At 34.8% G+C, this 24,227-nt stretch overlaps 3 protein-coding genes and 1 long non-coding RNA gene across 4 annotated transcripts; 2 read left to right on the top strand and 2 right to left on the bottom strand.

The window, feature by feature from the left end:
- Positions 1–3,300: 3,300 nt before the first annotated feature.
- LOC130466055 (uncharacterized) lies at positions 3,301–4,381 on the bottom strand. The gene is made up of 2 exons (XR_008926074.1): positions 4,035–4,381; positions 3,301–3,578 (listed from the first exon to the last, which is right to left on the bottom strand). It is a non-coding gene; the product is annotated as an uncharacterized lncRNA (long non-coding RNA).
- A 5,939-nt stretch (positions 4,382–10,320) lies between these two features.
- LOC130465548 (uncharacterized) lies at positions 10,321–11,565 on the bottom strand. The gene is made up of 3 exons (XM_056834351.1): positions 11,492–11,565; positions 10,898–11,396; positions 10,321–10,818 (listed from the first exon to the last, which is right to left on the bottom strand). Exons 1-3 carry the CDS (start codon positions 11,563–11,565, stop codon positions 10,321–10,323), a joined length of 1,071 nt encoding a protein of 356 aa, XP_056690329.1.
- A 1,603-nt stretch (positions 11,566–13,168) lies between these two features.
- LOC130468002 (ubiquitin-like) lies at positions 13,169–14,407 on the top strand. The gene is made up of 4 exons (XM_056837288.1): positions 13,169–13,333; positions 13,669–13,755; positions 13,881–14,004; positions 14,122–14,407. Exons 1-4 carry the CDS (start codon positions 13,231–13,233, stop codon positions 14,234–14,236), a joined length of 429 nt encoding a protein of 142 aa, XP_056693266.1. The 5' UTR covers positions 13,169–13,230; the 3' UTR covers positions 14,237–14,407.
- A 5,755-nt stretch (positions 14,408–20,162) lies between these two features.
- On the top strand, positions 20,163–21,564 carry LOC110778607 (uncharacterized). Its single transcript, XM_056834349.1, has 7 exons — positions 20,163–20,261; positions 20,391–20,658; positions 20,750–20,846; positions 20,927–21,051; positions 21,159–21,243; positions 21,338–21,470; positions 21,526–21,564. Exons 1-7 carry the CDS (start codon positions 20,163–20,165, stop codon positions 21,562–21,564), a joined length of 846 nt encoding a protein of 281 aa, XP_056690327.1.
- Positions 21,565–24,227: the final 2,663 nt, after the last annotated feature.

The following is a 24,227-nucleotide window of genomic DNA, read 5'->3' as shown; positions in this document are numbered from 1 at the left end:
CTGCCTGCCGGTCAAAAAATGACGTTCCTCGAATTTTCTCTTTTCACCCGCCGGGCAGACGTTCGCCCGTCGGGCAGACAATCGCCTGCGGGGCGCGCGTACAAACTACACGATCCTCTATCTTTAAAACGCCATATCTCCTTCGTGTTTCGCCGGAATTAGGCGAGTGACCACTCGTTGGAAAGCCCTTCAAGTCTAGAATCCAACCCAATTGGAATCACTTAATTTGAAGTTGTATAACTTAAGTTATGGTCAAAAGAGTAGACGAGTGTCGGTTTTCTACTTCTTCCACTATTCGCTTTGCTTGAAAACTCTTCCAACTCAATATTTGTGCTCTAGAAATTACATAATCTCTTGCATTGATTCAAATGAGTAGGAAATGAACACAAATATGCTAATTCCTACAATGATGAACCTGGAACTATAAACGCACTACAAGGAGCACATTAGTACTAAAAATCGCTCCGAAGAGCTCATTTGAGATCAAAAAGTACTAAGGGACGGGGGTAAAAATACTATAAAATATGAACATATCAGTACTCCATTTATGAACATTCGGAAACGATGGATCTCGGTTCCAGTGGGAGCTAAAATCGTCAAAAGGAAAAATAAAGAATGCTCTGGATATGATGATATTGCCGGAAACAGAAATATGGTTCATGACGGAAATATAAATATTATCCAAGTCGTAGATGTTGCCGGAAACGGAAACATGGTTCGTATCGGAAATAGAAAATATTGCCGGAATCAGAAATATTGTCGGAATCGGAAATATTGCCGGAAACAGAAATATTACCGGAATCGGAAATATTATCGGAATCGGAAAATATTGTCGGAATCGGAAATATTAACGGAAACGTAAATATTGTTTGAATCAGAAATTAATTCTGGAATCGAAAAACGAATTGGAAGCGCGACGTGCGAATGCTCGACGAACGAGCTTGCGAGACGCAAGGCCCAGCGCCAAGCAATCCCGCGTGGAGCAAGCACGCTTGGGCCGAGCAAGAGGAGCGGCGCCTACCTCATGGGCCGCGTGCTGTGGGTTGTCGCCAAGCATAGCGCAGCAACGTGGGCTTAGGCCACACGCTGCAAGGCCTTGGCCGGCCGGTTGCTTGCATGCTAAGCAAGTTTGTGTGCCAAGCTACTTGCGCGACAAGTAGTTTGGGCCACAAGTTATAGTTTTCCTAAATCCACTAAAATTAGACATTAAGGGTAAATCTGAAATACTTAGTATTTGATTGTCCCTAGAATTCTAATATTATTAATAAACTAGAGTCCTAATAGATTTAGTTAATTGATTCCTAGTAGGATTGTAATTCCTTATTTCCACCCTATAAATATGTGGTTCATGATCACAATTTATTAAGCTATTCCAACACATTAAATTCAAGGGAGAATTTAATACTTGCCTATCACCGTTGTGAGTTTTCCGAGTGCACATAAAACCTTAGAGAATATTCTAGTTGGTTAAATCTAAGGCGGATCCGAACGTACTGTGGACTATCTACGGAGGGGAGACATTTGGAGTCTTGTACTTGTTCTTGTTCGGTTCGGGAGCAGCTAGGGAAGGCACGCATCACATAGTTTGTATACTAAATTATGCTAATTGACTATGTGGCAATTAATTTGGATTCCTGGCTTTATGGTTTTTCCGCATGAATTATATTGTTTATATTATTCATAACCTAACAGTTTGTGTAGTAAATTCCCCATAGGTCAATTGTTACTTGGTGGGCCTTGGACCATGTAGGTGGCTGATTAGCATTTTGAGGGGTAAATGGCTTGTGTGTTGCTGTTGAAGCCATTTGGGATTTTGGGCTGTTGGTCCAATTGAGAGCCAATTGGGAACCCAAACAAGGTGTATTTTGGATTTGTGTTAAATTTGATCTATTTACTTCGGGTAAGAGTCATGTCCTGATCGTCTAAATCACGGATTCGGGTCAAGTATGGGTCGGTGAGTCTCGGGTACGGATCAAGTTCGGATAAGACGTATATCGGATTCTTGTCCATTACAGATTGGGTATGAGGTTCAAATTTAGATAGAGTTAAGTTTGTAATCTTGTGTACCATTAATCGAGTGATACTCGAGTTTGCGATAAAGTCAGATCACTTTACTATTCTATTACTTCATGCCAAATTAAATAAAGCTTTTTTAGACTTTTATTACTTTGTCTCCAAATTACTTAAATTAAATAGAACATAGAATAAATATTCATATCCAGTTGGATGTATATATATAGTTAATAGTTCAATCCAGCTAACTCGTGTTAGATTAATTAGAGTAACTGAATAAGATTCAGGTTAAATCATGTAATTTTTTTTTTAACTAGGGTTATTTTTGGATAACGGAATTAATCTGGTTGGATTGGCAACAACAATTTGGTTGAATTCGGATTCGAATAGACCCGGTTCGGGTTAGATCGAGTATCGAGTTTTATCGGGTCGGGTTGAATGCGATTGTTATTGGGTAAAACCCGTTTTCGGATTGCTATCAGATTGGATACAGATTTGGTTCGATTAAAAGTTATATGAAGTACAAATCGGGTTATAGGTTTTCTCGGTTGCTAATGGTTCAGGTACAAATCTTCAATTTACGGGTTAAATCTCTATTATATAAGCCAAGAGGGGATGGTTATTTTCGTAACAATACTTTTGGTGTCCCCAAGCAAAAGACTAAACTACCCCCATTCTATCTTACAATTTAGTTGAATTATAAATTTGATAATTTAGTGACTGCAGTAACAAATAAGGAAACCCATATGGGTCATAATGGTGGAAGATAAATATATGACAGTTAAGGAAAGTCATACACAATCAAATCATGGTCAATCATAATTGTGATTCCATTGATTGGCAAGAAAATTGATTTGTCTTATTAGCTTCGATCTGTATATATTTTGTGATCTTTATTCTTAGCCTTATTTGTATAGATTGTAATCAATCTATATTTTATACTAAAAGAGAGGAACTCAATGTGGTGATGACAAATGTCACCACATGATTGGTCCTCTCTATTATTATTAAAAATAAAGCTAAAAAAATAAGCATAAAATATTTATGATGGCATAAGTTTCCAGGAAAACGGCTGGCAAAAAACGGCTGGCAACTTATAAAGTATAAGACCCGTAAAAGGGCTACAAAATATATTTATGTTAAAAATAAAGCATCAAATATTCCAAAACACAATAATATCTCCTGATCTAATGTTAAGTTTCTAGGAAAACATCTGGCAAAAATGTTAAAAAAATTATTAAAGCAACAAATATTTTGTAACAAAATAATGGAGTATCACGCATCAAATAACATAATATTATTTTACATATTTGTTTAGGCCTGAGAATAATAACCGTATTAAAAGGGAGGTTAATATTCACATGCCTATTATTCTATATTTTAGGCTATAATAATGGAAACAACCAAGAACATAATATTAATCTTACTATATTTCAATGATTACACTAATTCCAACCGAAATTTTAAAATATCTATGAAATCTTCATCAGCGTATATTTATGTCAGCATCAAATATTTTGGAGATGAAACTTATACGGCATCTTTGCTTTTTTTCAATTCACCTTCTGCAATATATAAGGTATGAAATATCAGAGGTTTATTATAACAATATATTCCATAATATATTAATCGACAAAAATACGACATTATGGCCCTATATAAATGAATTACAGGTTCGGGTTAAATTATCAGTTTCTACGTAAGTACGTAACTATTATCTATTATTCTAAATATCATGGCATTCACTATGATAAAAGATATCACTCCCTTAAAAGAATCATGGAGATTGAAGGTGAGGATTGTGATGTTTTGGGAACAACCGGATTTCAAAGACCATACTGTAATCGGCACTCGTGAATTAATATTGGTGGATGAGAAGGTAACTTCGTAATTCTGAAATTTAAATTTGTTTGTTTTTCTTATTTAAAAATTTCAACAATAATAATCTTCAATAACAAATTAAAAAAATCGACAACAATAAGAAAACAAAAAAAATTTAAATGTCCGAATCACGAAGTTACCTTCTCATCCACCAATATTAATTCATGCGTGCCGATTACAGTATGGTCTTTGAAATCCGGCTGTTCCCAAAACCTCACAATCCTCACCTTCAATCTCCATGATTCTTTTAGGGGAGTGATATCTTTTATCGTAGTGAATGCCATAATATTTTGAATAATAGATAATAGTTACGTAGAAACTGATAATTAACCCGGCGCTGAAAATCATTTATATAGGGCCATAATGTCCTATTTTTGTCGATTAATATATTATGGAATATATTTTTTGCTTGGTGGTGAATTATGATTAAATATATATTATAATAAATCTCTAATATTTCATACCTTATATATTGCAGAAGGTGAATTGAAAAAAAGCAAAGATGTCGTATAAGTTTCATCTCCAAAATATTTGATGCTGACATAAATATACGCAGCTGAAGATTTAATAGATATTTTAAATTTTCCTTTGGAATGGAGTGAGTGTAATCGTTGAAATATAATAAGATTAATATTATGTTCTTGGTTGTTCCCTTGATTATAGCCTAAAATATAGAATAATAGGCATGTGAAATAGAATATTAGATTCTCTTTTAATACGGTTAAACAACTATGTAAAATTAATATTATGATTTTTGTGTTTCCATTGTTATAGCGTAAAAAATAGGAGAATAGGGAAGTAAAATCTGGTAGCTGCATATATTTAGGTTGGGTTGTATATTTTTTCTGGAAGTTTTGCTATGTGATGCGTGATATTATTTTGTTACAAAATATTTGTTGCTTTAATTATTTTTTTAACATTTTTATCAGCCGTTTATTCTAGAAATTTAACATTAGATCGAGAGATATTATTGTGTTGTGAAATAATTGTTGCTTTATTTTTAAATTAAATATATTTCGTAGCCCTTTTTTCCTGGAAGTCTAACATCATGTACGGTATTACATTGATTTGTAAAATATTTTATGCTTAGTTTTTTTTAGCTTTATTTTTAATATTAATAGAGAGGACCAATCATGTGGTGACATTTGTCATCACCACATTGAGTTCCTCTCTTTTAGTATAGTATATAGATTATGAAAATATCTATCAGAACTCTTATTTTTCATTGGACGAAACCAATAGATTTTCTACGTGGCGCTCTAATAGCTCAGCAAGTATGCCTATTTTATTTATATATACTTCCTCCATTTCTATATAGTTGCAACACTTTCCTAAAATGGAAATGTCACAATAGTTGCAACACACCTAAAATGAAAATATTTTTTATCCAAAGTTACAAATGTACACCTAAGATGAAGTAAGTAATGTGGCTAAAGTGGTTGTGGCCCCACTCAAGTACAACTTTCTTAAATACCGTATAGAAGGGTATGTTGCAACTATATAGAAACGAATGAAATATTAGATTAGATTAGATTAGATTAGATTAGAAGGTAGGGCAGAAAAGTTGGAGTACTAAAAATTAAAATGTGACCCCTAAAAAATGACAGTAGGAAATAGCATATGCGACTGCTTAAAAAATACGGAAAGAAAGTCAGCTGGACAATTTATAAGTTGCCTATTATCGACAATACGACCTCGCAAAGTCAAAGGCACCAAATTAAATCAAATACACACAATTCCATAATTATGTGAACCATTTGTGTCCGTTTAGTATTGGGTACCCGATCCCGAAACCGGTACCAACGAGTATCACCTGGTACCGGGTCCTAGAAAGCTATATCCGAAACTGGAACCGGTTATGACCGGAACCTAAAATTTAGAACCAGAACTGGTCCCACCGGAACTGGCTCCGGGTCCAGACCCGTCGTATCCTTTGTGGTTTCGGGTCCATGCTCATGTATTTCTACTCACCCCTAATTGTCACTCATATATTAATGCCACGTTTGAAATTTTTTAAATCTAATATCTATACTAATATATTAAAAGGCGTTGCCAAAAATGTTTATGTGTCACATAAAACTCTCCTGCTTACGCCTCATCATCCACTCACCAAGGTTATGTGATGATATTGACAATCAAAAATCAATACAATAAGGTTCGAACACAAGACCTCAAGTTTGGAGAATAACTCTCATTACCATCTTAACCAACCACTGATTGTTGTTTATCCATGCACGTTAATTTATAATACATGTTAACATGAAGTCTAAAACAACTAAATTATTATGTTACTTCTTATTTCGTATGGACTATATTAGAATAAAAATAACCGTTGCAATATTAGGAAAACCGTGAATTAAACAATTAAAACATTAGGAAAATTACTTTGCATGGTGCAGGTAATGTACATGTGTAGTTGATGAACTTAATGAATCTTTTCACTTTTATGGTTTACACGTATCTTAGTCAAATATTGAGTTGAAAAAATATTCGAATTTTAATTATTCAAAGTAGCAACCGGGGCATCGCCTGGGCTACACACTAGTATATATATAAAGAGGAGTTTTTTGGAGAGCATTTAGAGCGTCCACGTAGAATTTCCACGTCATCATATTTAATTAAGTTATTAACTAATTAAATAAATAATATTAGATCATGCCATGATTGACCACTTACTATGATAAGATGCTAGATAACATGATAAAAATTTGTCCTACTTTTCTTCTACCTCTATATATACATATAAGCTTTTGTTGAGCTTTTGTTGGGATTCACGAAAACTCAAATAATACTCACATCTGCAATATAGCGTTATGTTTTGGGTGAATTTAGATATTCTGAATTGGAATCTTCTCGAACCTGCATACGGAGTATGTTGCAAGTTTGCATTTGAAACTATACAGTCTATACTGAAAGTTTTAATTTTTTTTTTTTTTTTGCTAGGCAAGCAAGATCGAATAATATTAAGCACAAAAAAGATTTACAACCTAAACTAACTCAAGGATGAAACAAACCAACTAGGTTGGACCATTCCATCAAAGAGCTAGAAACAGAAAACTATCTTACAGAGTAGCAAACCACAAGCTATCTCTCCTAGTTACATTTTTAGGTAAAACAACCAAAATTCGATCTCCAACATTTTGCTTAACTCTAGCTACCATATTCTGAACAGTTAGAAAGGAAGCATTCCAAAAACAACCATTCCTACTTGACCAAACAGCATACACTGCAACAGCTAGCATTGCAAAGCTAACTTGCTTCCTGAACTTTGACATTCTGCCATGAGCAATACACCTCATGAGCTGCTTCAGATTACCAGTGGAATAAGTAATCCCTAACCAAGTTTTGAGAGCACTAATGCATCTGCTGCTATACGGACAAGCAAAGAACAGATGCTTATGATCTTCATCAGCTTGTCCACAAATCAGACAAGTTGCAGTATTACTAACACCAAATCTTGCCAATTTTGCAGTGGTTTGAAGCCTGTCCTGCACTGCCAACCAACATATGAATCTATGCTTAGGGATATTCAGCCTATTCCACACCATATTATCCCACTGAATCACAGGTTTTGGTCCAATGATTTTCTCATAAACTGTTTTCACAGAATAATTAGGCATAGCAGCTAACTTAGTTTGAGTATAAACTAGTTTCAATCTCTCTTTTATGGCACATATCTTCTTCCAATACCAGCTAGCAGAAGCTACAAGTTTATACTCCCACCAATCCCCATCCTTAATGTACACAGCATGAACCCATTTGATCCAAACATTATCATGCTTGGATGCAATGGCCCAAACATATTTTCCAATGCTTGCAATATTCCATTTGACAACATCTCTAAATCCAAGTCCACCTTGCTTCTTATCACAACATGAACTTTCCCAAGAAATGTTACTGTTTTTCTGACTATAAGCATGCCCACTCCAGAGAAATGCTCTACAAACTTTAGTAACTTCCTGCAGTACTTTCTTGGGTAAAATAAATACCTGAGCCCAGTACATATGAATACTCATCAACACAGAATTAATGAGCTGCATTCTTGCTGTGTAGGAAAGATTCCTTGAACTCCAGACTTTAATCCTAGCAACCATCTTATCCACTAAGACATCACATTGAGCAGCAAAAATTCTTTTAGCACAGATGGGAACACCTAAGTACTTAAAAGGGAGCCGACTCTTAGTAAAACCAGAAACATTGACAATTCTGTTGATTTCATTCTCAGCCATACCACAGCAGTAGATAGCTGATTTCTGCTTGTTGGCTAACAAACCAGAAGAGTTGGATAACAGCTTAAAAGCTTGAAGCAGAAGATACACAGAGGGGAACTCACCTTTACTACACAGGATTAGATCATCAGCAAAGCATAGATGAGTGAGCTTAAGTTCTTTGCATCTAGGATGAAACTGAAAGTGAGACAACTCACTCATTTTGTAGAGAATTCTGGACAGATACTCCATGCAGATCACAAACAGAAGGGGAGACATGGGATCACCTTGTCTTAAACCCCTTTTTGACTTGAAAAAGCCATGCATTGTGCCATTAAGCATCAGAGAGAACTTAGGGGTGGTCACACACTCCATCACAAGAGCCACAAAAGCTCCAGGAAAACCCAGCTGTACCAACATTTCTTGCAGGAAATCCCAATCAACTGTGTCATATGCTTTTTGAAGATCAATCTTCATCATACAACTTGGTTTAGCACTCTTCCTACCATACTGTTTTACCAAATCCTGAACCACTATGATATTATGCACTATGTATCTGCCATGTACAAACCCCCCCTTGATTTTCAATGATCAAATCTGGTAATACTTGCCTCAATCTTCCACAAATCACCTTAGTAATGCATTTATACAGAGTATTGCAACAGGATATAGGTCTGAATTCACTCACATTCTTTGGACACTTAGTCTTAGGAATGAGAGTGATGACTGTATGATTTAACTCCTTAAGCAATCTGCCTTGTTGGAGAACATCCAGAACACCATTGATAACATCATCAATAACAATGTTCCAAGCATCTTTATAGAAGTAAGATCCATACCCATCAGGCCCTGGTGCTTTCCTACCAGGAATAGAGAACAAAGCTTTCTTCACCTCATCAGCTGTATATGGAGCATTTAGAATATCTCTATGAGCATCTGTAATCAAGGGACCAGCTTGGACAATATGACTAAGAACAGGTCTTCTATCAGTGTGAGTATTACCCAACAAAGTTATGTAATAATCCAAGAAAGCTTGAGAGATATCAGCAGGATTATCTCTCCAAATCCCATCCATGCCATGAATGCTGTAAACTTGGTTATGATTGTTCCTAGCTTTGATACTCTGATGGAAAAGGGAAGTATTTTCATTACCATCCTTAATCCATGAAGCCTTTGCCTTCTGTTTCAAAAACTCTAAATAAGCTTGATGTTTATTTTTGTAATTCTGCACTGCACTGAGTTCTGCATCAGCAAGATTCTGATCAGCAGGATCAAGATGCATTGATGTCTGAGCTGCAATCATGTCATGGTATGCTTGAAGATCAGCAGCTTGAACATCAGAGAATCCCTTTCTATTCAACTCTTTGAGAACCAACTTCACCTTCTTCAGTTTGGGAACAACACCAAACATCTTGCTCCCTTGAACTATACCACTCCATTGTTCTTGGATAAGGCTCAGAAAATGAGGAGAAGATTTCCACATTGTAAAATACTTAAAAGGCTTTTTTCCCCTGTATCCCTAGGATAAACAGTCAATAATCCAGGGGAATGATCAAAACAACCCTCATTCATAAAACACACTTCAGCTGAGCTATAAACACCTAACCACTTAGGATTAGCCATTATTCTATCAATTTTAGAAAAAACTCTAGCTGCACCATGCTGTTTATTATTCCAAGTGTAGAAATTACCCACACTCTTAATATCTTCCATGCTACAGAAATGCATACAATCACAAATATCCATTATTTCAGAATTCCTAACAGGGGAGCCAACTCTCACTTCAGTACTCATAACATAATTGAAATCTCCACACAATATCCAGGCATCCTGTGTGTTTAAAGCTTTCAAATCTTTCCACAACACTTCTCTATTAGAGCTATCATTGAAAGCATAAATGAAAGTACAGAAAAAAAAACTCGGCATACCACTCACTGGTTGAATGAAGCAATGCATAAACTGACTAGAAGCTGCTTGGATACTCACAGAAAAGCTTCCTGGATTCCAAGCCAAAATAATTCTGCCACCATTATGATAACTTGCATTACTAGAGAAACACTAATTTGGGAAAACTCTTTGGTAAAGCTTCCCTAAGTTAGGAAGCTTAACCTTATGCTCTAGGAGACCAACTAACCCCACATGATATTTATGAAGAAAATGCTTCACAGTATCCTGCTTCTGAGCTAGGTTGATACCCCTAACATTCCATGATAATATCCTATCCATAAGATTTGGAAGAGTTCCCTCTTCCTGTGTTACCCTCCTCAATGTCATCTTCCCTATCCAACTCAGCAGTACTGCAAGCACTGTGACCACCGTCATCATTCAGCATTTGGAAAGAATTATCAACTGGTGTTGGAACCAAGTTGGTAGGTCTAACCCTAATTGGCCTGAGACTTCTTTGAAACCCCTCCTGATCCACCTCTGGTGCCACCACTTCTGTGTGATTCTGAACTTGTTGTTTTTTCTGCACCCATATTCTCTTAGTTTTCCCCTTCCTACACTCAATGGTTGAATGTCCAACTAGTTTGCAGTTATCACAAACAGTTGGTCTCCACTCATAGGTGATAGGTACTTGAACCATCTCACCATGCTCATTCATAAATGAAACTTTATCAGGAAGATTTTGTGTGATTGGCATATCAACAAACACCCTAGCATACTGAAGTTTATCCCTACTCACAGTGGTTGCATCCCTCTTAATTGGTTTGCCTAACTGACTCACAATTTTGAAAAGAGATTTTTCACCCCAATACTTAAAATATATTCAGACTCAACTGAATCCAAATGGGGACAGATTTGATCTCTTCCTTCTCCATATCCATATCAACACTCCAGGGTTTCACTATCATAGGTTTGCTGTCAAAGAAAAAATGGCCAGAAGTGACTTTGTCTCTCATGTCCATAGTCAGAAATCTCACTAAGTAGATTCCCTTTTTCACCAACACCACCTTATCAACATTAAATTTCTTCCAGATTCTCCTAATAAACCCTTCCATAACATGTATTGGGGGATTAGCACCAATAATATAGCAGATAATGGAAGAATTCCAAAAATCCACCTCATCCTGTATATCATCAAGATCAACCTGTACAGGGCTAGAAACAGGATGCATTTCAATATGATCGGGTGGCCTAAATTTATCATCAACACTATCAGCATGTTCAGTCATTACTTCATCAAATTGTTGCAATATTGGAATGGAAATCGTACCAATATCAACATTAGATGGAGTATTATTCACCTTGTTAGCTGATCTGTGAACAGATTGCATCCACTCATTGAAGGAGTGCCTGATTTCAGAACGAGCTTGCAAATGTTGCAATCCATATTTGGGGGTGAGAATCTCATTTTCAATCGTCAAATCCAGCGCTTCGACCCCTAAAACCTCCTCAATCGATCGAGTCTAAAGAGCCTGAGAATCAGATGAAGGTCCTCTTGGTTTCTGCTTTGCATTGCCATTCTTACTACCTTGCATTTTGCCCCCAGACTTCCTTGCCATGGCAGCAGTGCACAATGGAGATCATGCACCGAAGGGAAACTTGGGGGAGAAGGCAAGGTTTTCTCTCGCTTCTCTCTAGAGTTTCTCTCTCTTGTTCCAATTTTTCTAGGAAGTATTTGTTTCAGATGGGAATCAACTTGAAATTTTTAATTGAATTACTTACAATTGCCACAATAACGCTACACATGCTTGATCCAGCATATATCCACCTTATATGAGCCTAGCTTGAATGATCACTGCGGTAGTGGTTATTACTTTATATTTCATTATTTGTTGAGCTATAAATGTTAGGTTTTAATGGTACCCCTTTTCTTTTCTGTTTGCGTTACTCTTCCAATGGGAATTAGTCGGCACAAACATATGAGTAGTGTTGCCAACGTGATTACATTTGTTTTAACGTTTATGATATATAATCGACATGGAACTACTATACGTTAACACAACGAACCATAATTTATTAATAAATTACTTTTTTTGGTTTAATTGGGGATCATTTATGAAAGATACTTTCGTGTTATTTACTACTAATACATAATTTATTAATTTTTAATACTACGATTAACTAATATATTTCCACGTCATCAAATATATAAATAATACTTCGTATATTTTAGATTTTTAAAATAAAAATAGATAAATAAGTACCGATAAAAGATAATAATTTAAAAAGATAACTAAGTACGAAGTAAAAGATAATAAGAGAAAAAGATACAATTTCCTTTTAAAAATTAAGATAGAACTACTAATAGTGAGTTTTTTCAAAAGCAAAATACCATAGGCCGGGAGTGGATAATATGGTCAAAGAAGAAAATAGATAGAATTACATACGCATAGTAGTGATCATTCTATACAATTACATAGATATGCATATTCGTAATACAATTTATGTGATAATTCTATACTTATTCTTCATTCTATACAATCACATGCATATGCATATTCGTAATAGAATTTATGCATATTTGTAATAATATAAAACGCTCCATGCCTAGATAATTATCAAATATGCAATAGAGTTTTATTTACCTTAAACCTTGATGGACTAAACAGAATATGAGGTGAAAAAAATAAGGAACACATTAATCAATAAAAAATAAAATTGGGGAATTAAAAAAAATAAGAGTGAAAAAAAAAAAGATAAGCTTCGACATAATATATCCAAAGAGATAAATTGTTATGGTTAGTCTTAGAATTTAATTAGGCTAAATTAGAATCCCTAAGTATTACTCCGTTATGTTATGTTATGTTATGTTCCTAAGCCTTTGAAATTGTTTAAAAGATAAATAAAAATCAGTAAAAAATAATAAAAGATAAATGTTGAAAATTTAATGAAAGTGTGCGATTGCACGGATGATAAGTAGTAGTTAAACAAATTCGGGAGTGTTATCACAATATTAATTACGGTAGTATATCTTTATTTCAATATTTAAAATAGGATGGCGGTTAATATAATATAATTCCATAAAAGAGAAGCCTTGGGGCGAGGTTTTCGGTGGGTTCCAAACACCATAACCCTAAAACTCTTACAGTCTTACCTATAAATACATAATCACAAATCACAAATCACAATACAATTTTCCTTACATCGTTATCGTTATCGTTATCGTTATCGTTGAAGAGAGAAGATGCAGATATTCGTGAAAACTCTTACCGGCAAAACTGTCACTCTCGAGGTTGAAAGTAGCGACACCATCAACAATGTTAAGGCCAAGATTCAAGACAAGGAAGGTAAATTTAAGGCACCATCTAAAATATTTAGTCATTAAATATCTATCCAATATGGATGATGTGGATTTACAAAAATATTTTCACGATCGTAAGATTTAAACTACTACAAATTTTTTTGTAAGCATCGTAAAACTATCTCTTGACAAAAGTCTATGATGTTTAAACTTGAACACATGCCGTACACTCACTTTATTATGTACTACTATAAAAAAACCTAATAAATATTACTCCTTGTTAACAATTTTTCATTGATTTTATCTTGTAATTAAACCTAACGTAGTTTCAATTTTATTGTAATTAAAGATACTAATTTAAAGTTGTATTGGTTTTTGAAGGTATTCCACCGGACCAGCAACGACTGATCTTTGCCGGAAAGCAATTGGAGGATGACCGTACTGTTGCTGATTACAACATCCAGAAAGGTTAGTTTGTTTCTATGCTAGTTATTAAATTTTGTGTAAGGTTAGTTTGTTTTGGTTGTTAGTAATGGATTGATTTTTGGTTTGTAACTTTGTACTGTTGGCTGTTGCTGGCATATCATGTGTAGAATCAAGTATTCATCTGGTGTTGAGGCTCAGGGGAGGTGGAGGAGGATCTGGAAAACAACCTTACGCACCCTATATGGCGGATTTGGCTCGTAAAACTAATCAAAACAAGCTCATTTGCCGCAAGTAAGATTATTTTTTTAAAGATGGATGTTTAGAGGAGAGAATTGAATTGAATTGTATACTTTTTAATTATATCTGTAGTGCTTACATTGTGATCGATGTGAATTATGTGATTGGCAGGTGCTATGCTCGCCTACCTTTGAGGGCTACAAATTGCCGCAAGAAGAAATGTGGACACTCCAATCAGTTAAGGCGCAAGGCTGTTGTTTTTACTAATGGTGGTGGCAGGGGATAGAAGCAGAAGCTAGCGTGCGTACAACTATATAATATCTATCTCCTCATTTCATATCATTTTCTTTATTTTGCAAAGGATTTATTGTCATTTGTCAACTCCATGACTCTGAATACCGAATAGTTACTCACATTATTATTCCCATTTTATAATATTCCATCATTTTCTACCCTATTTTATTTGCGAAATCACTCCTTGTTTTCATCTTCTCGATCTCCACACATATACACGATCCTAAATTCTTAATAGTTTCTTGTCTTTGCTAATTTACCAAGATGTTGTTTGCTACCTCTACCTTAATTGTAGATCATGTTTACCAATAACTCAGGTTGGTTTTTGGCAATATAATTTTGATCTATAATAATAGTCCAAGGTTAAATTTATAGTGATTTCCTTTAATGGTCTGTCACCTGAGTAGGAAATAGGCCGGGATTGAAACTGTCCGAAATCTGAATATCTGAAGCTCCAACCATTTCTTCGTGTAGTCTAATAACTAGGATGTACAAGTTACAGATCAAAGGGTTGGTAAGAAATGGTCTGATGGACTTCTCCAGTTGAACAACATCTGAGAGAAGACACATACCATCTTCACCTGCTGCACGTGAAATGCACTTTGAAAGGACATAGAAGCCAAGAAGATTTCCGTATAAAGGTAGAAACGCATCCTTGTGATTTCCTACACCTGTACACCACCGATCCAATCAGCTCCTTCGATCTTCCTTATATGTTCGCAAGCAAGCGTCAACTGACTGAAGAAGTGACCTCTCCATGACCCCAAAAAAGTGAACAGCAAATTTGACAAATAAGCAACTTCTCTTGATGATAATTGTCGATTTCCTTGTCAAAAACCCGTCGAACAAGATCACCATTATAGCTCGCAGCATCTGATATCCATCTCAAAAGATAATCAATGTACCTATCCCAGTGGCCAAAGTTCAATCACTCTTTCCACCTGAGAAGGAACCACAACTGTAAGAGAACGTCCCGGTAACTGTTGAGGGAAACATTTTTGTACCTCCAATGCAAGCTACTTTCTGATGAAAACATCCTCATCTTCTAGCAACTTGATGCATGTGAACCAGATATCCAATATAAGATAGCCCAACATGTTAGCAGAATTCAGTAACTCAAACTCCTGTTGACAGTTTTCAGAAGGAATGCTGCCATTGGTGACAAGGGAACTGATAAATTCAGCTTGTTCCAACAATCCAGATGCCACCAGTGATTGTGATTCTGCAGCAGCCTTGCGCAAATTTACTTGCTGAGATGCATCACTGTACTGCTTGATAAGGCAGACAAAATGTTTGATCCATCCGCATAAATTAAATGGGAGCATCTGTCCAACTCGAATGCTCCTAAGAGAACTCACAAACCGCTTTACACACAATCCAAAGCAACATATAAGTGTTTCCAGAGTTTTTGTATGTCTCACAGACTCATGTATGATGTATGGAAACCAATTTATTCCAAAAGTGCACAACTGAGTCAAAATCCATCTCTCCAATACATACATTGTCTCCTGGATATTTATTACTTGATCTTTGAAACTGCAACAGGTTCCAAGCAAAGATAATCCTCAGAATATAGTAGCGACATTTATGATTAGTTTCCAAGGACAAGAGACTAATCAAAGTTGTTTGTAGATTAGCCTTTGCCCAGTGAGCTATTGCCGCAACCTCACTGCTATTTTGATCATCACCCACCTCTTTTGCAGTAGTCTTAACAAACTGGAGAAGCCACTTTAATGTTGCCAGACGTACTTCTTCATATGAAGCATCTGACATATAACAGGTTAGTTTTCCCTCAACACCAAAACCATTAACAGCAGATTTTGCCGTCAGTGTATTAACAGGAGAAGACTGTTTCGGCATTGAGATTCCTTCAACAGCATGTTCTTCATATAGATAAACAGAGTGAAAATAAGATATTGCAGCTTGTTTGCGAAGTTCTACAGCAGTTGGATCATGGAATGATAGCTCAGTTTCTTCAGTCAAGCACTCTTAAGGAAAATTTTGAAAGAAAGCTACAAATGACATCATAAATTTTGCTTGCCTGGCGTGTTCCAGCAATACTGAGCATATGATCAAGTACCTTCAAGAAAGATGAATTGAGAATGGGACATGGACACAATGTGGGACTTCCAATCCATGAACAGTTATTAAGTTTCTTGATTAAGTCATTGAGAAGCATATATTTCAGTGAAAAGTCGGCAAGGTTTCTACAATTGGAATCTAAAAGGGCACTTAACTGTAAGAGTATCCCATGAATGGCGTTAAACTGAGCAGAAGAGTGTGTGTGACAGCTTTGTGTATTATCTGTTTGATTGACAGAATCTGGCAACCCAGAGGCAATATCAAGCAAGACCATATGCAATTTCTCATTAGAAACCAGACCTGTCAGTGCTCTTGATGCAAGGACACGAATACGCAAATTTCTTTGTGTTGAGCACCTTTGTATAAATGGCATGAATAGGAAAGGATCTAAGCAGTCTCCTGCTTCACTTGCAATGGGTGAAGGCTTAAGCCTTGATAACAGGATCAACACAGGGCATAAACTTGGGTGCACATTACTAGCCATGTTAGAATTTGATTGTCCACCTTGCAAAACCTTAGTGGCGATTTTCAGTTCATTAAATACAAATGCAATGACGGATACCTGAAAGAAAGAAAGAAGCAGCAGTCAGGAAAACACAGATGGACAAACCAACCCAGAGATCCAAAAGGACATCAAATACTACTATACAAACTTGCATACAAATCTGGTAAAGAAACTAAATTTACCTGTGAAAAAATTCCAGACTAGTAAGAGCACGCCTTGCTGAATCTCGTATATGTACATTAAGAAACCCTACCGGAAACGGAAACATGGTTCATATCGGAAATTGAAAATATTGCCGGAATCAGAAATATTGTCGGAATCGGAAATATTGCCGGAAACGGAAATATTACCGGAATCGGAAATATTATCGGAATCGGAAAATATTGTCGGAATCGGAAATATTAACGGAAACGTAAATATTGTTTGAATCGGAAATTAATTCTGGAATCGGAAAACGAATTGGAAGCGCGACGTGCGAATGCTCGACGAACGAGCTTGCGAGACGCAAGGCCCAGCGCCAAGCAATCCCGCGTGGAGCAAGCACGCTTAGGCCGAGCAAGAGGAGCAGCGCCTACCTCATGGCCGCGTGCTGTGGGTTGTCGCCAAGCATAGCGCAGCAACGTGGGCTTAGGCCACACGCTGCAAGGCCTTGGCCGGCCGGTTGCTTGCATGCTAAGCAAGTTTGTGTGCCAAGCTACTTGCGCGACAAGTAGTTTGGGCCACAAGTTATAGTTTTCCTAAATCCACTAAAATTAGACATTAAGGGTAAATCTGAAATACTTAGTATTTGATTGTCCCTAGAATTCTAATATTATTAATAAACTAGAGTCCTAATAGATTTAGTTAATTGATTCCTAGTAGGATTGTAATTCCTTATTTCCACCCTATAAATATGTGGTTCATGATCACAATTTATTAAGCTATTCCAACACATTAAATTCAAGGGAGAATTTAATACTTGCCTATCACCGTTGTGAGTTTCCCGAGTGCACATAAAACCTTAGAGAATATTCTAGTTGGTTAAATCTAAGGCGGATCCGAACGTACTGTGGACTATCTACGGAGGGGCGACATTTGGAGTCTTGTACTTGTTCTTGTTCGGTTCGGGAGCAGCTAGGGAAGGCACGCATCACATAGTTTGTATACTAAATTATGCTAATTGACTATGTGGCAATTAATTTGGATTCCTAGCTTTATGGTTTTTCCGCATGAATTATATTGTTTATATTATTCATAACCTAACAGTTTGTGTAGTAAATTCCCCATAGGTCATTTGTTACTTGGTGGGCCTTGGACCATGTAGGTGGCTGATTAGCATTTTGAGGGGTAAATTGCTTGGGTGTTGCTGTTGAAGCCATTTGGGCTTTTGGGCTGTTGGTCCAATTGAGAGCCAATTGGGAACCCAAACAAAGTGTATTTTGGATTCGTGTTAAATTTGATCTATTTACTTCGGGTAAGAGTCATGTCCTGATCGTCTAAATCTCGGATTCGGGTCAAGTATGGGTCGGTGAGTCTCGGGTACGGATCAAGTTCGGATAAGACGTATATCGGATTCTTGTCCATTACAGATTGGGTTTGAGGTTCAAATTTAGATAGAGTTAAGTTTGTAATCTTGTGTACCATTAATCGAGTGATACTCGAGTTTGCGATAAAGTCAGATCACTTTACTATTCTATTACTTCATGCCAAATTAAATAAAGCTTTTTTAGACTTTTATTACTTTGTCTCCAAATTACTTAAATTAAATAGAACATAGAATAAATATTCATATCCAGTTGGATGTATATATATAGTTAATAGTTCAATCCAGCTAACTCGTGTTAGATTAATTAGAGTAACTGAATAAGATTCAGGTTAAATCATGTAATTTTTTTTTTAACTAGGGTTATTTTTGGATAACGGAATCAATCTGGTTGGACTGGCAACAACAATTTGGTTGAATTCGGATTCGAATAGACCCGGTTCGGGTTAGATCGAGTATCGAGTTTTATCGGGTCAGGTTGAATGCGATTGTTATTGGGTAAAACACGTTTTCGGATTGCTATCGGATTGGATACGGATTTGGTTCGATTAAAAGTTATATGAAGTACAAATCGGGTTATAGGTTTTCTCGGTTGCTAATGGTTCAGGTACAAATCTTCAATTTACGGGTTAAATCTCTATTATATAAGCCAAGAGGGGATGGTTATTTTCGTAACAATACTTTTGGTGTCCACAAGCAAAAGACTAAACTACCCCCATTCTATCTTACAATTTAGTTGAATTATAAATTTGATAATTTAGTGACTGCAGTAACAAATTAGGAAACCCATATGGGCCATAATGGTGGAAGATAAATATATGACAGTTAAGGAAAGTCATACACAATCAAATCATGGTCAATCATAATTGTGATTCCATTGATTGGCAAGAAAATTGATTTGTCTTATTAGCTTCGATCTGTATATATTTTGTGATCTTTATTCTTAGCCTTATTTGTATAGATTGTAATCAATCTATATTCTATACTAAAAGAGAGGAACTCAATGTGGTGATGAAAAATGTCACCACATGATTGGTCCTTTCTCTTAATATTAAAAATAAAGCTAAAAAAAATAAGCATAAAATATTTATGATGGCATAAGTTTCCAGGAAAACGGCTGTCAACTTATAAAGTATAAGACCCGTAAAAGGGCTACAAAATATATTTATGTTAAAAATAAAGCATCAAATATTTCAAAACACAATAATATCTCCTGATCTAATGTTAAGTTTCTAGGAAAACATCTGGCAAAAATGTTAAAAAAAATATTAAAGCAACAAATATTTTGTAACAAAATAATGGAGTATCACGCATCAAATAACATAATATTATTTTACATATTTGTTTAGGCCTGAGAATAATAACCGTATTAAAAGGGAGGTTAATATTCACATGCCTATTATTCTATATTTTAGGCTATAATAATGGAAACAACCAAGAACATAATATTAATCTTACTATATTTCAATGATTACACTAATTCCAACCGAAATTTTAAAATATCTATGAAATCTTCATCAGCGTATATTTATGTTAGCATCAAATATTTTGGAGATGAAACTTATACGGCATCTTTGCTTTTTTTCAATTCACCTTCTGCAATATATAAGGTATGAAATATCAGAGGTTTATTATAACAATATATTCCATAATATATTAATCGACAAAAATACGACATTATGGCCCTATATAAATGAATTACAGCTTCGGGTTAAATTATCAGTTTCTACGTAAAACGTAACTATTATCTATTATTCTAAATATCATGGCATTCACTATGATAAAAGATATCACTCCCTTAAAAGAATCATGGAGATTGAAGGTGAGGATTGTGAGGTTTTGGAACAACCGGATTTCAAAGACCATACTGTAATCGGCACTCGTGAATTAATATTGGTGGATGAGAAGGTAACTTCGTAATTCTGAAATTTAAATTTGTTTGTTTTTCTTATTGTTGTCGATTTTTTTATTTGTTTGCGTAAATTATTATTGTTGAAATTTTCAATAATAGCTAATCATTTACTATATTACATACAGGGCTCCAAAATACAAGCAACCATAAACAAACATCTATTTGACAACTATAAGAATCTTGTGAAAGAGGGCGCGACTCGTATTATCTCTAATTTTTTGGTCAAAAAAACAGGCGGTCAACATAGGGCTACTAGCCATGACTACAAAATCGTTTTCATCTACAAAACGAATGTCAAGGAGTGTGACAATGTACAACTTCCACTGTATGGATTTGACTTTGTGCCCTTTGACAAGATGCTTAAAAAGGAGGTCAATGATGTTTTTTTAGTAGGTATAATACAGAGTATTTTTTGAATTTAGTATATTAACTTAGCACTTCAATTTTATATGTTAACAATGTATTCTTTTTTATCCAATGATAGATGTTATCGGAGAATGCACTGCAATGAGCGATAAAATTGACACTTCAACCAATGGAACACCAAATTACAAAGTGATGTTCGAGTTAGAAGATTTAAAGTATGGATTGTTTGTGTCTTATTAATTCTGAGAATAGATGTGTATTTTAATTATATTCTAATTTTGTTGTGTTTTTATAGAAAATATACAATAAGTGGTACTGTATGGGGGAAATATGCTGAACAAATGACAGAGTACAAGAAAAAGGGTATCCAAGGACGTCCTATTATTATACTACAATTCGTTAAGATAAAGAGATGGAGAGGTAATACTATACATGTTTGTTCACATCTTGACAATTTATTACATGGTGTATGATAAAATTCAATTCGTATTATATTAATAATTATTGTTGATTATACCATGTACTAGATCAAGTTTCACTTTGTAATTCACTGTTTGCGACCAAGATATTCATCAATGAGGACATCTCAGAAGTGAATGATTATAAGGAAAGGTAATATCTCAATCCGTGTATTTATGGTTCATTATTGACATATGAATGATTTGTGTGGCAGAAATTTTATTTATACCAATATTTTGTTTTATAGCATCACCGATGGGGATGATTCTCGCTCGCTGGGTATCACTCATTTGTCAAGCCAAAATTCGCATTCCATAGAAGATGAGTTTATGAAATTGTCTGACGGTAAGCAATTAGATGAGATACCTGATACTAATAAGGTATTGTGTATATATGACATTTAATAATTGATTGTACTTTATTGTTTATCACTAGCTCAGACAACCGTGGATTTTAACAGTTGATATATGTTGAAAGTGAAAGATATAATGGATTTTCTAATAACTTTGATATAAATTATATTATAGGAATGCTTTTGTGCCACTGTTGCTACAATTGTGGGTTTTGAAAAGGATACCAACTGGTATTATAACTCGTGCAAAAGTTGTAACAAAAAGGTTGACTATGAAGGTGGTGGGAGATATTGGTGCATAAAATGTGATTCACATGTCAAATCTGCGCCACCAAGGTACATTTTGCCATATCTATATAACTAGAATATTGTAGGATCATTTAATAAACCTAAGAATATTCACCATATTACTTTATATATATAAAAAATGCTAGGTACAAGGTGACTGTATCAGTTGAGGATGACAATGGATCAGCCAGTTTTGTCATGTTTGATCGGGAGGTTTTTCAGGCTATACAGATATCGGCAATGGACTTGAAAGATAAGTTATTGAGAGTATACAACTATTGAAATTTAATAATATTACTGGTAAAAGTATTATGAATTTTTTTTATTTTCTTTTGTATCATCATACATTGTCTATTTGTATCAATTATATTTATGATTATAGGATGGTAAGGGTGATTCGTTTCCAGAGGAACTAGAGATGCTTTTGGAGAGAATGTTTTTATTTAGAATTCAAATCTCTAGATACAATCTTGATCAAGATTGGGATAAGTTCACTGTAGTAAGGCTAAATGATGATGAAGACTTGATAAAAAAAGTTCTTGGATGTGAATGAGTACAAAAACAGAAACAAAATCCAGAAAAGATAGCAAAGTTACATTTAATTCATATTAAGTAAAAAACAGAAACAATCTCCAGAAAAGATAATGAGTTAACTGACCGTGTGGATGAGCCACAATGCACGAGTGATCCTTGATTGGTGCAACAGCATGTATGATCCAAAATCAAATCAGATTGATATGCAGCAGAGGTTATCCCATCTTTGATAACCTGTCTTAGCCAACTTGCTGGACAATCTCTGTTTTTTGCAATTGCGCTCTCTGCAGCAGTTGTTCATAGCGGGAGCACCGCTCTGGATTTTCCCACTACAAATTTTATAAAAGTTGAACCCCATAAGGTAAGCTCCAGATTTCAATTCATTACCCTGCTTTCAAATGTGGAACAATTGAAGAACTTACATCTTGGATATATGTGGTGGATAATCCAATCAGTTCTAGATAAACCACACGAAGCCAATTCAAAGTTCAGTCCAGTATCTCTGCAAGGTGCGGGGTGACTGGAAACAAGAAGTTAAGAGTTAGAAAGGAACACCAGCTGCCTACACCGACAAAATAGTATAGAAAGTACACCAAATTTAGATCATCTGTGCGTGCCTCAATATTTTAAAAGTAGAAATATATTGAAAAGATATTGTATAATTTTCAAGTTTTGTACAGAGAATCATATTTTTGGTATAATAAAACTGGTGTGTCCATTACTTTCCTAACTAGATTAGATCCTGTGCATGCACGGATTTTGATCATTTTTTTCACAAAATATTTAACTGAATATCTTCCAAACTACTGCATAGTTATAACATTTTTAACATACTCGTTTAAATTTATTCATCTAATATGCATATTTAAAATGCTAATATGGCAATTTGACCAAAATATTGAGTGATATATTTTCCATTATTAATATAGCGATTTGACTAAAATATTACCAATTTAGAATAATTATTATTACGCCGTATCTATTATTGCCATAATTTATAAACTAAATTTTGTTTCCATACATAAATAGTTTATAAAAAAAGGTAGAGAATAAAAATAAATCAAACAGATACATTTTTTTGGGAAAGTAGTTTTTGGCGGGAAAAAATCGCACCAGGAATTGACACGTGTCATTCGCGGTGTCTCTTTTAGTATATAGTAATAGATGAATGAGTTCTCAAATGTACAGAGAATCCATAAATCTTATACTCTGTAAAACGTTTAAGTACTCAGAATCAGATTTATGAGTACTAAAGCGGAGTATCAAGTTAAAAAGCCCATAATCTTTCATGTTACAAAAATCAAAATAAGATGTCACTGTACACTTACGAGGGGACCATCCGTTGATTGGTCAGCCAGTAGAAGCATATTCAAGGATTAAAATAATACATCTAGCAGGGGAACGTATAAGTTATGTATCACAATATATTAGAAAATTTGTCGCACTCAAAAATCTGTCACAAATCGTGTATATATATATATATATATATATATATATATATATATATATATATATATATATATATATATATATATATATATATATATATATATATATATATATATATATATATATAATTGTGGCAGATATTGGTTCTATATATACCAACAAATATTTTCAGCAAAGATCTCCTATCTGACAATAGGATGAAGAATCAATATCAATTTTTCTGTTTATTACACTCAAAGATTCAGAGAATCCAGAAAGATACAATTAAACGTTTAAGTGCTTCCAGAATCCAGAAAGATTCAATTAACAGGGAACATATAAGTTATATATGTATCACAATATATTAGCATACGTATCGAACTCAAAACCTGTCAGAAATCAGACATATATAGAATTGTAGTACGTAGTATATTAGCATATATCTTATAGTATATAGATATGCAAATATGTTCTGAATTATTTATAGTACCATGTCTTTATGTATACTTAAAATATGATTAAATTGCTTTTTATT

This window comes from Spinacia oleracea, chromosome 1, assembly GCF_020520425.1.
Source record: "Spinacia oleracea cultivar Varoflay chromosome 1, BTI_SOV_V1, whole genome shotgun sequence".
Taxonomy (NCBI): Eukaryota; Viridiplantae; Streptophyta; class Magnoliopsida; order Caryophyllales; family Amaranthaceae; genus Spinacia; species Spinacia oleracea.
This window is presented reverse-complemented; position numbering and strand designations above follow the sequence as displayed.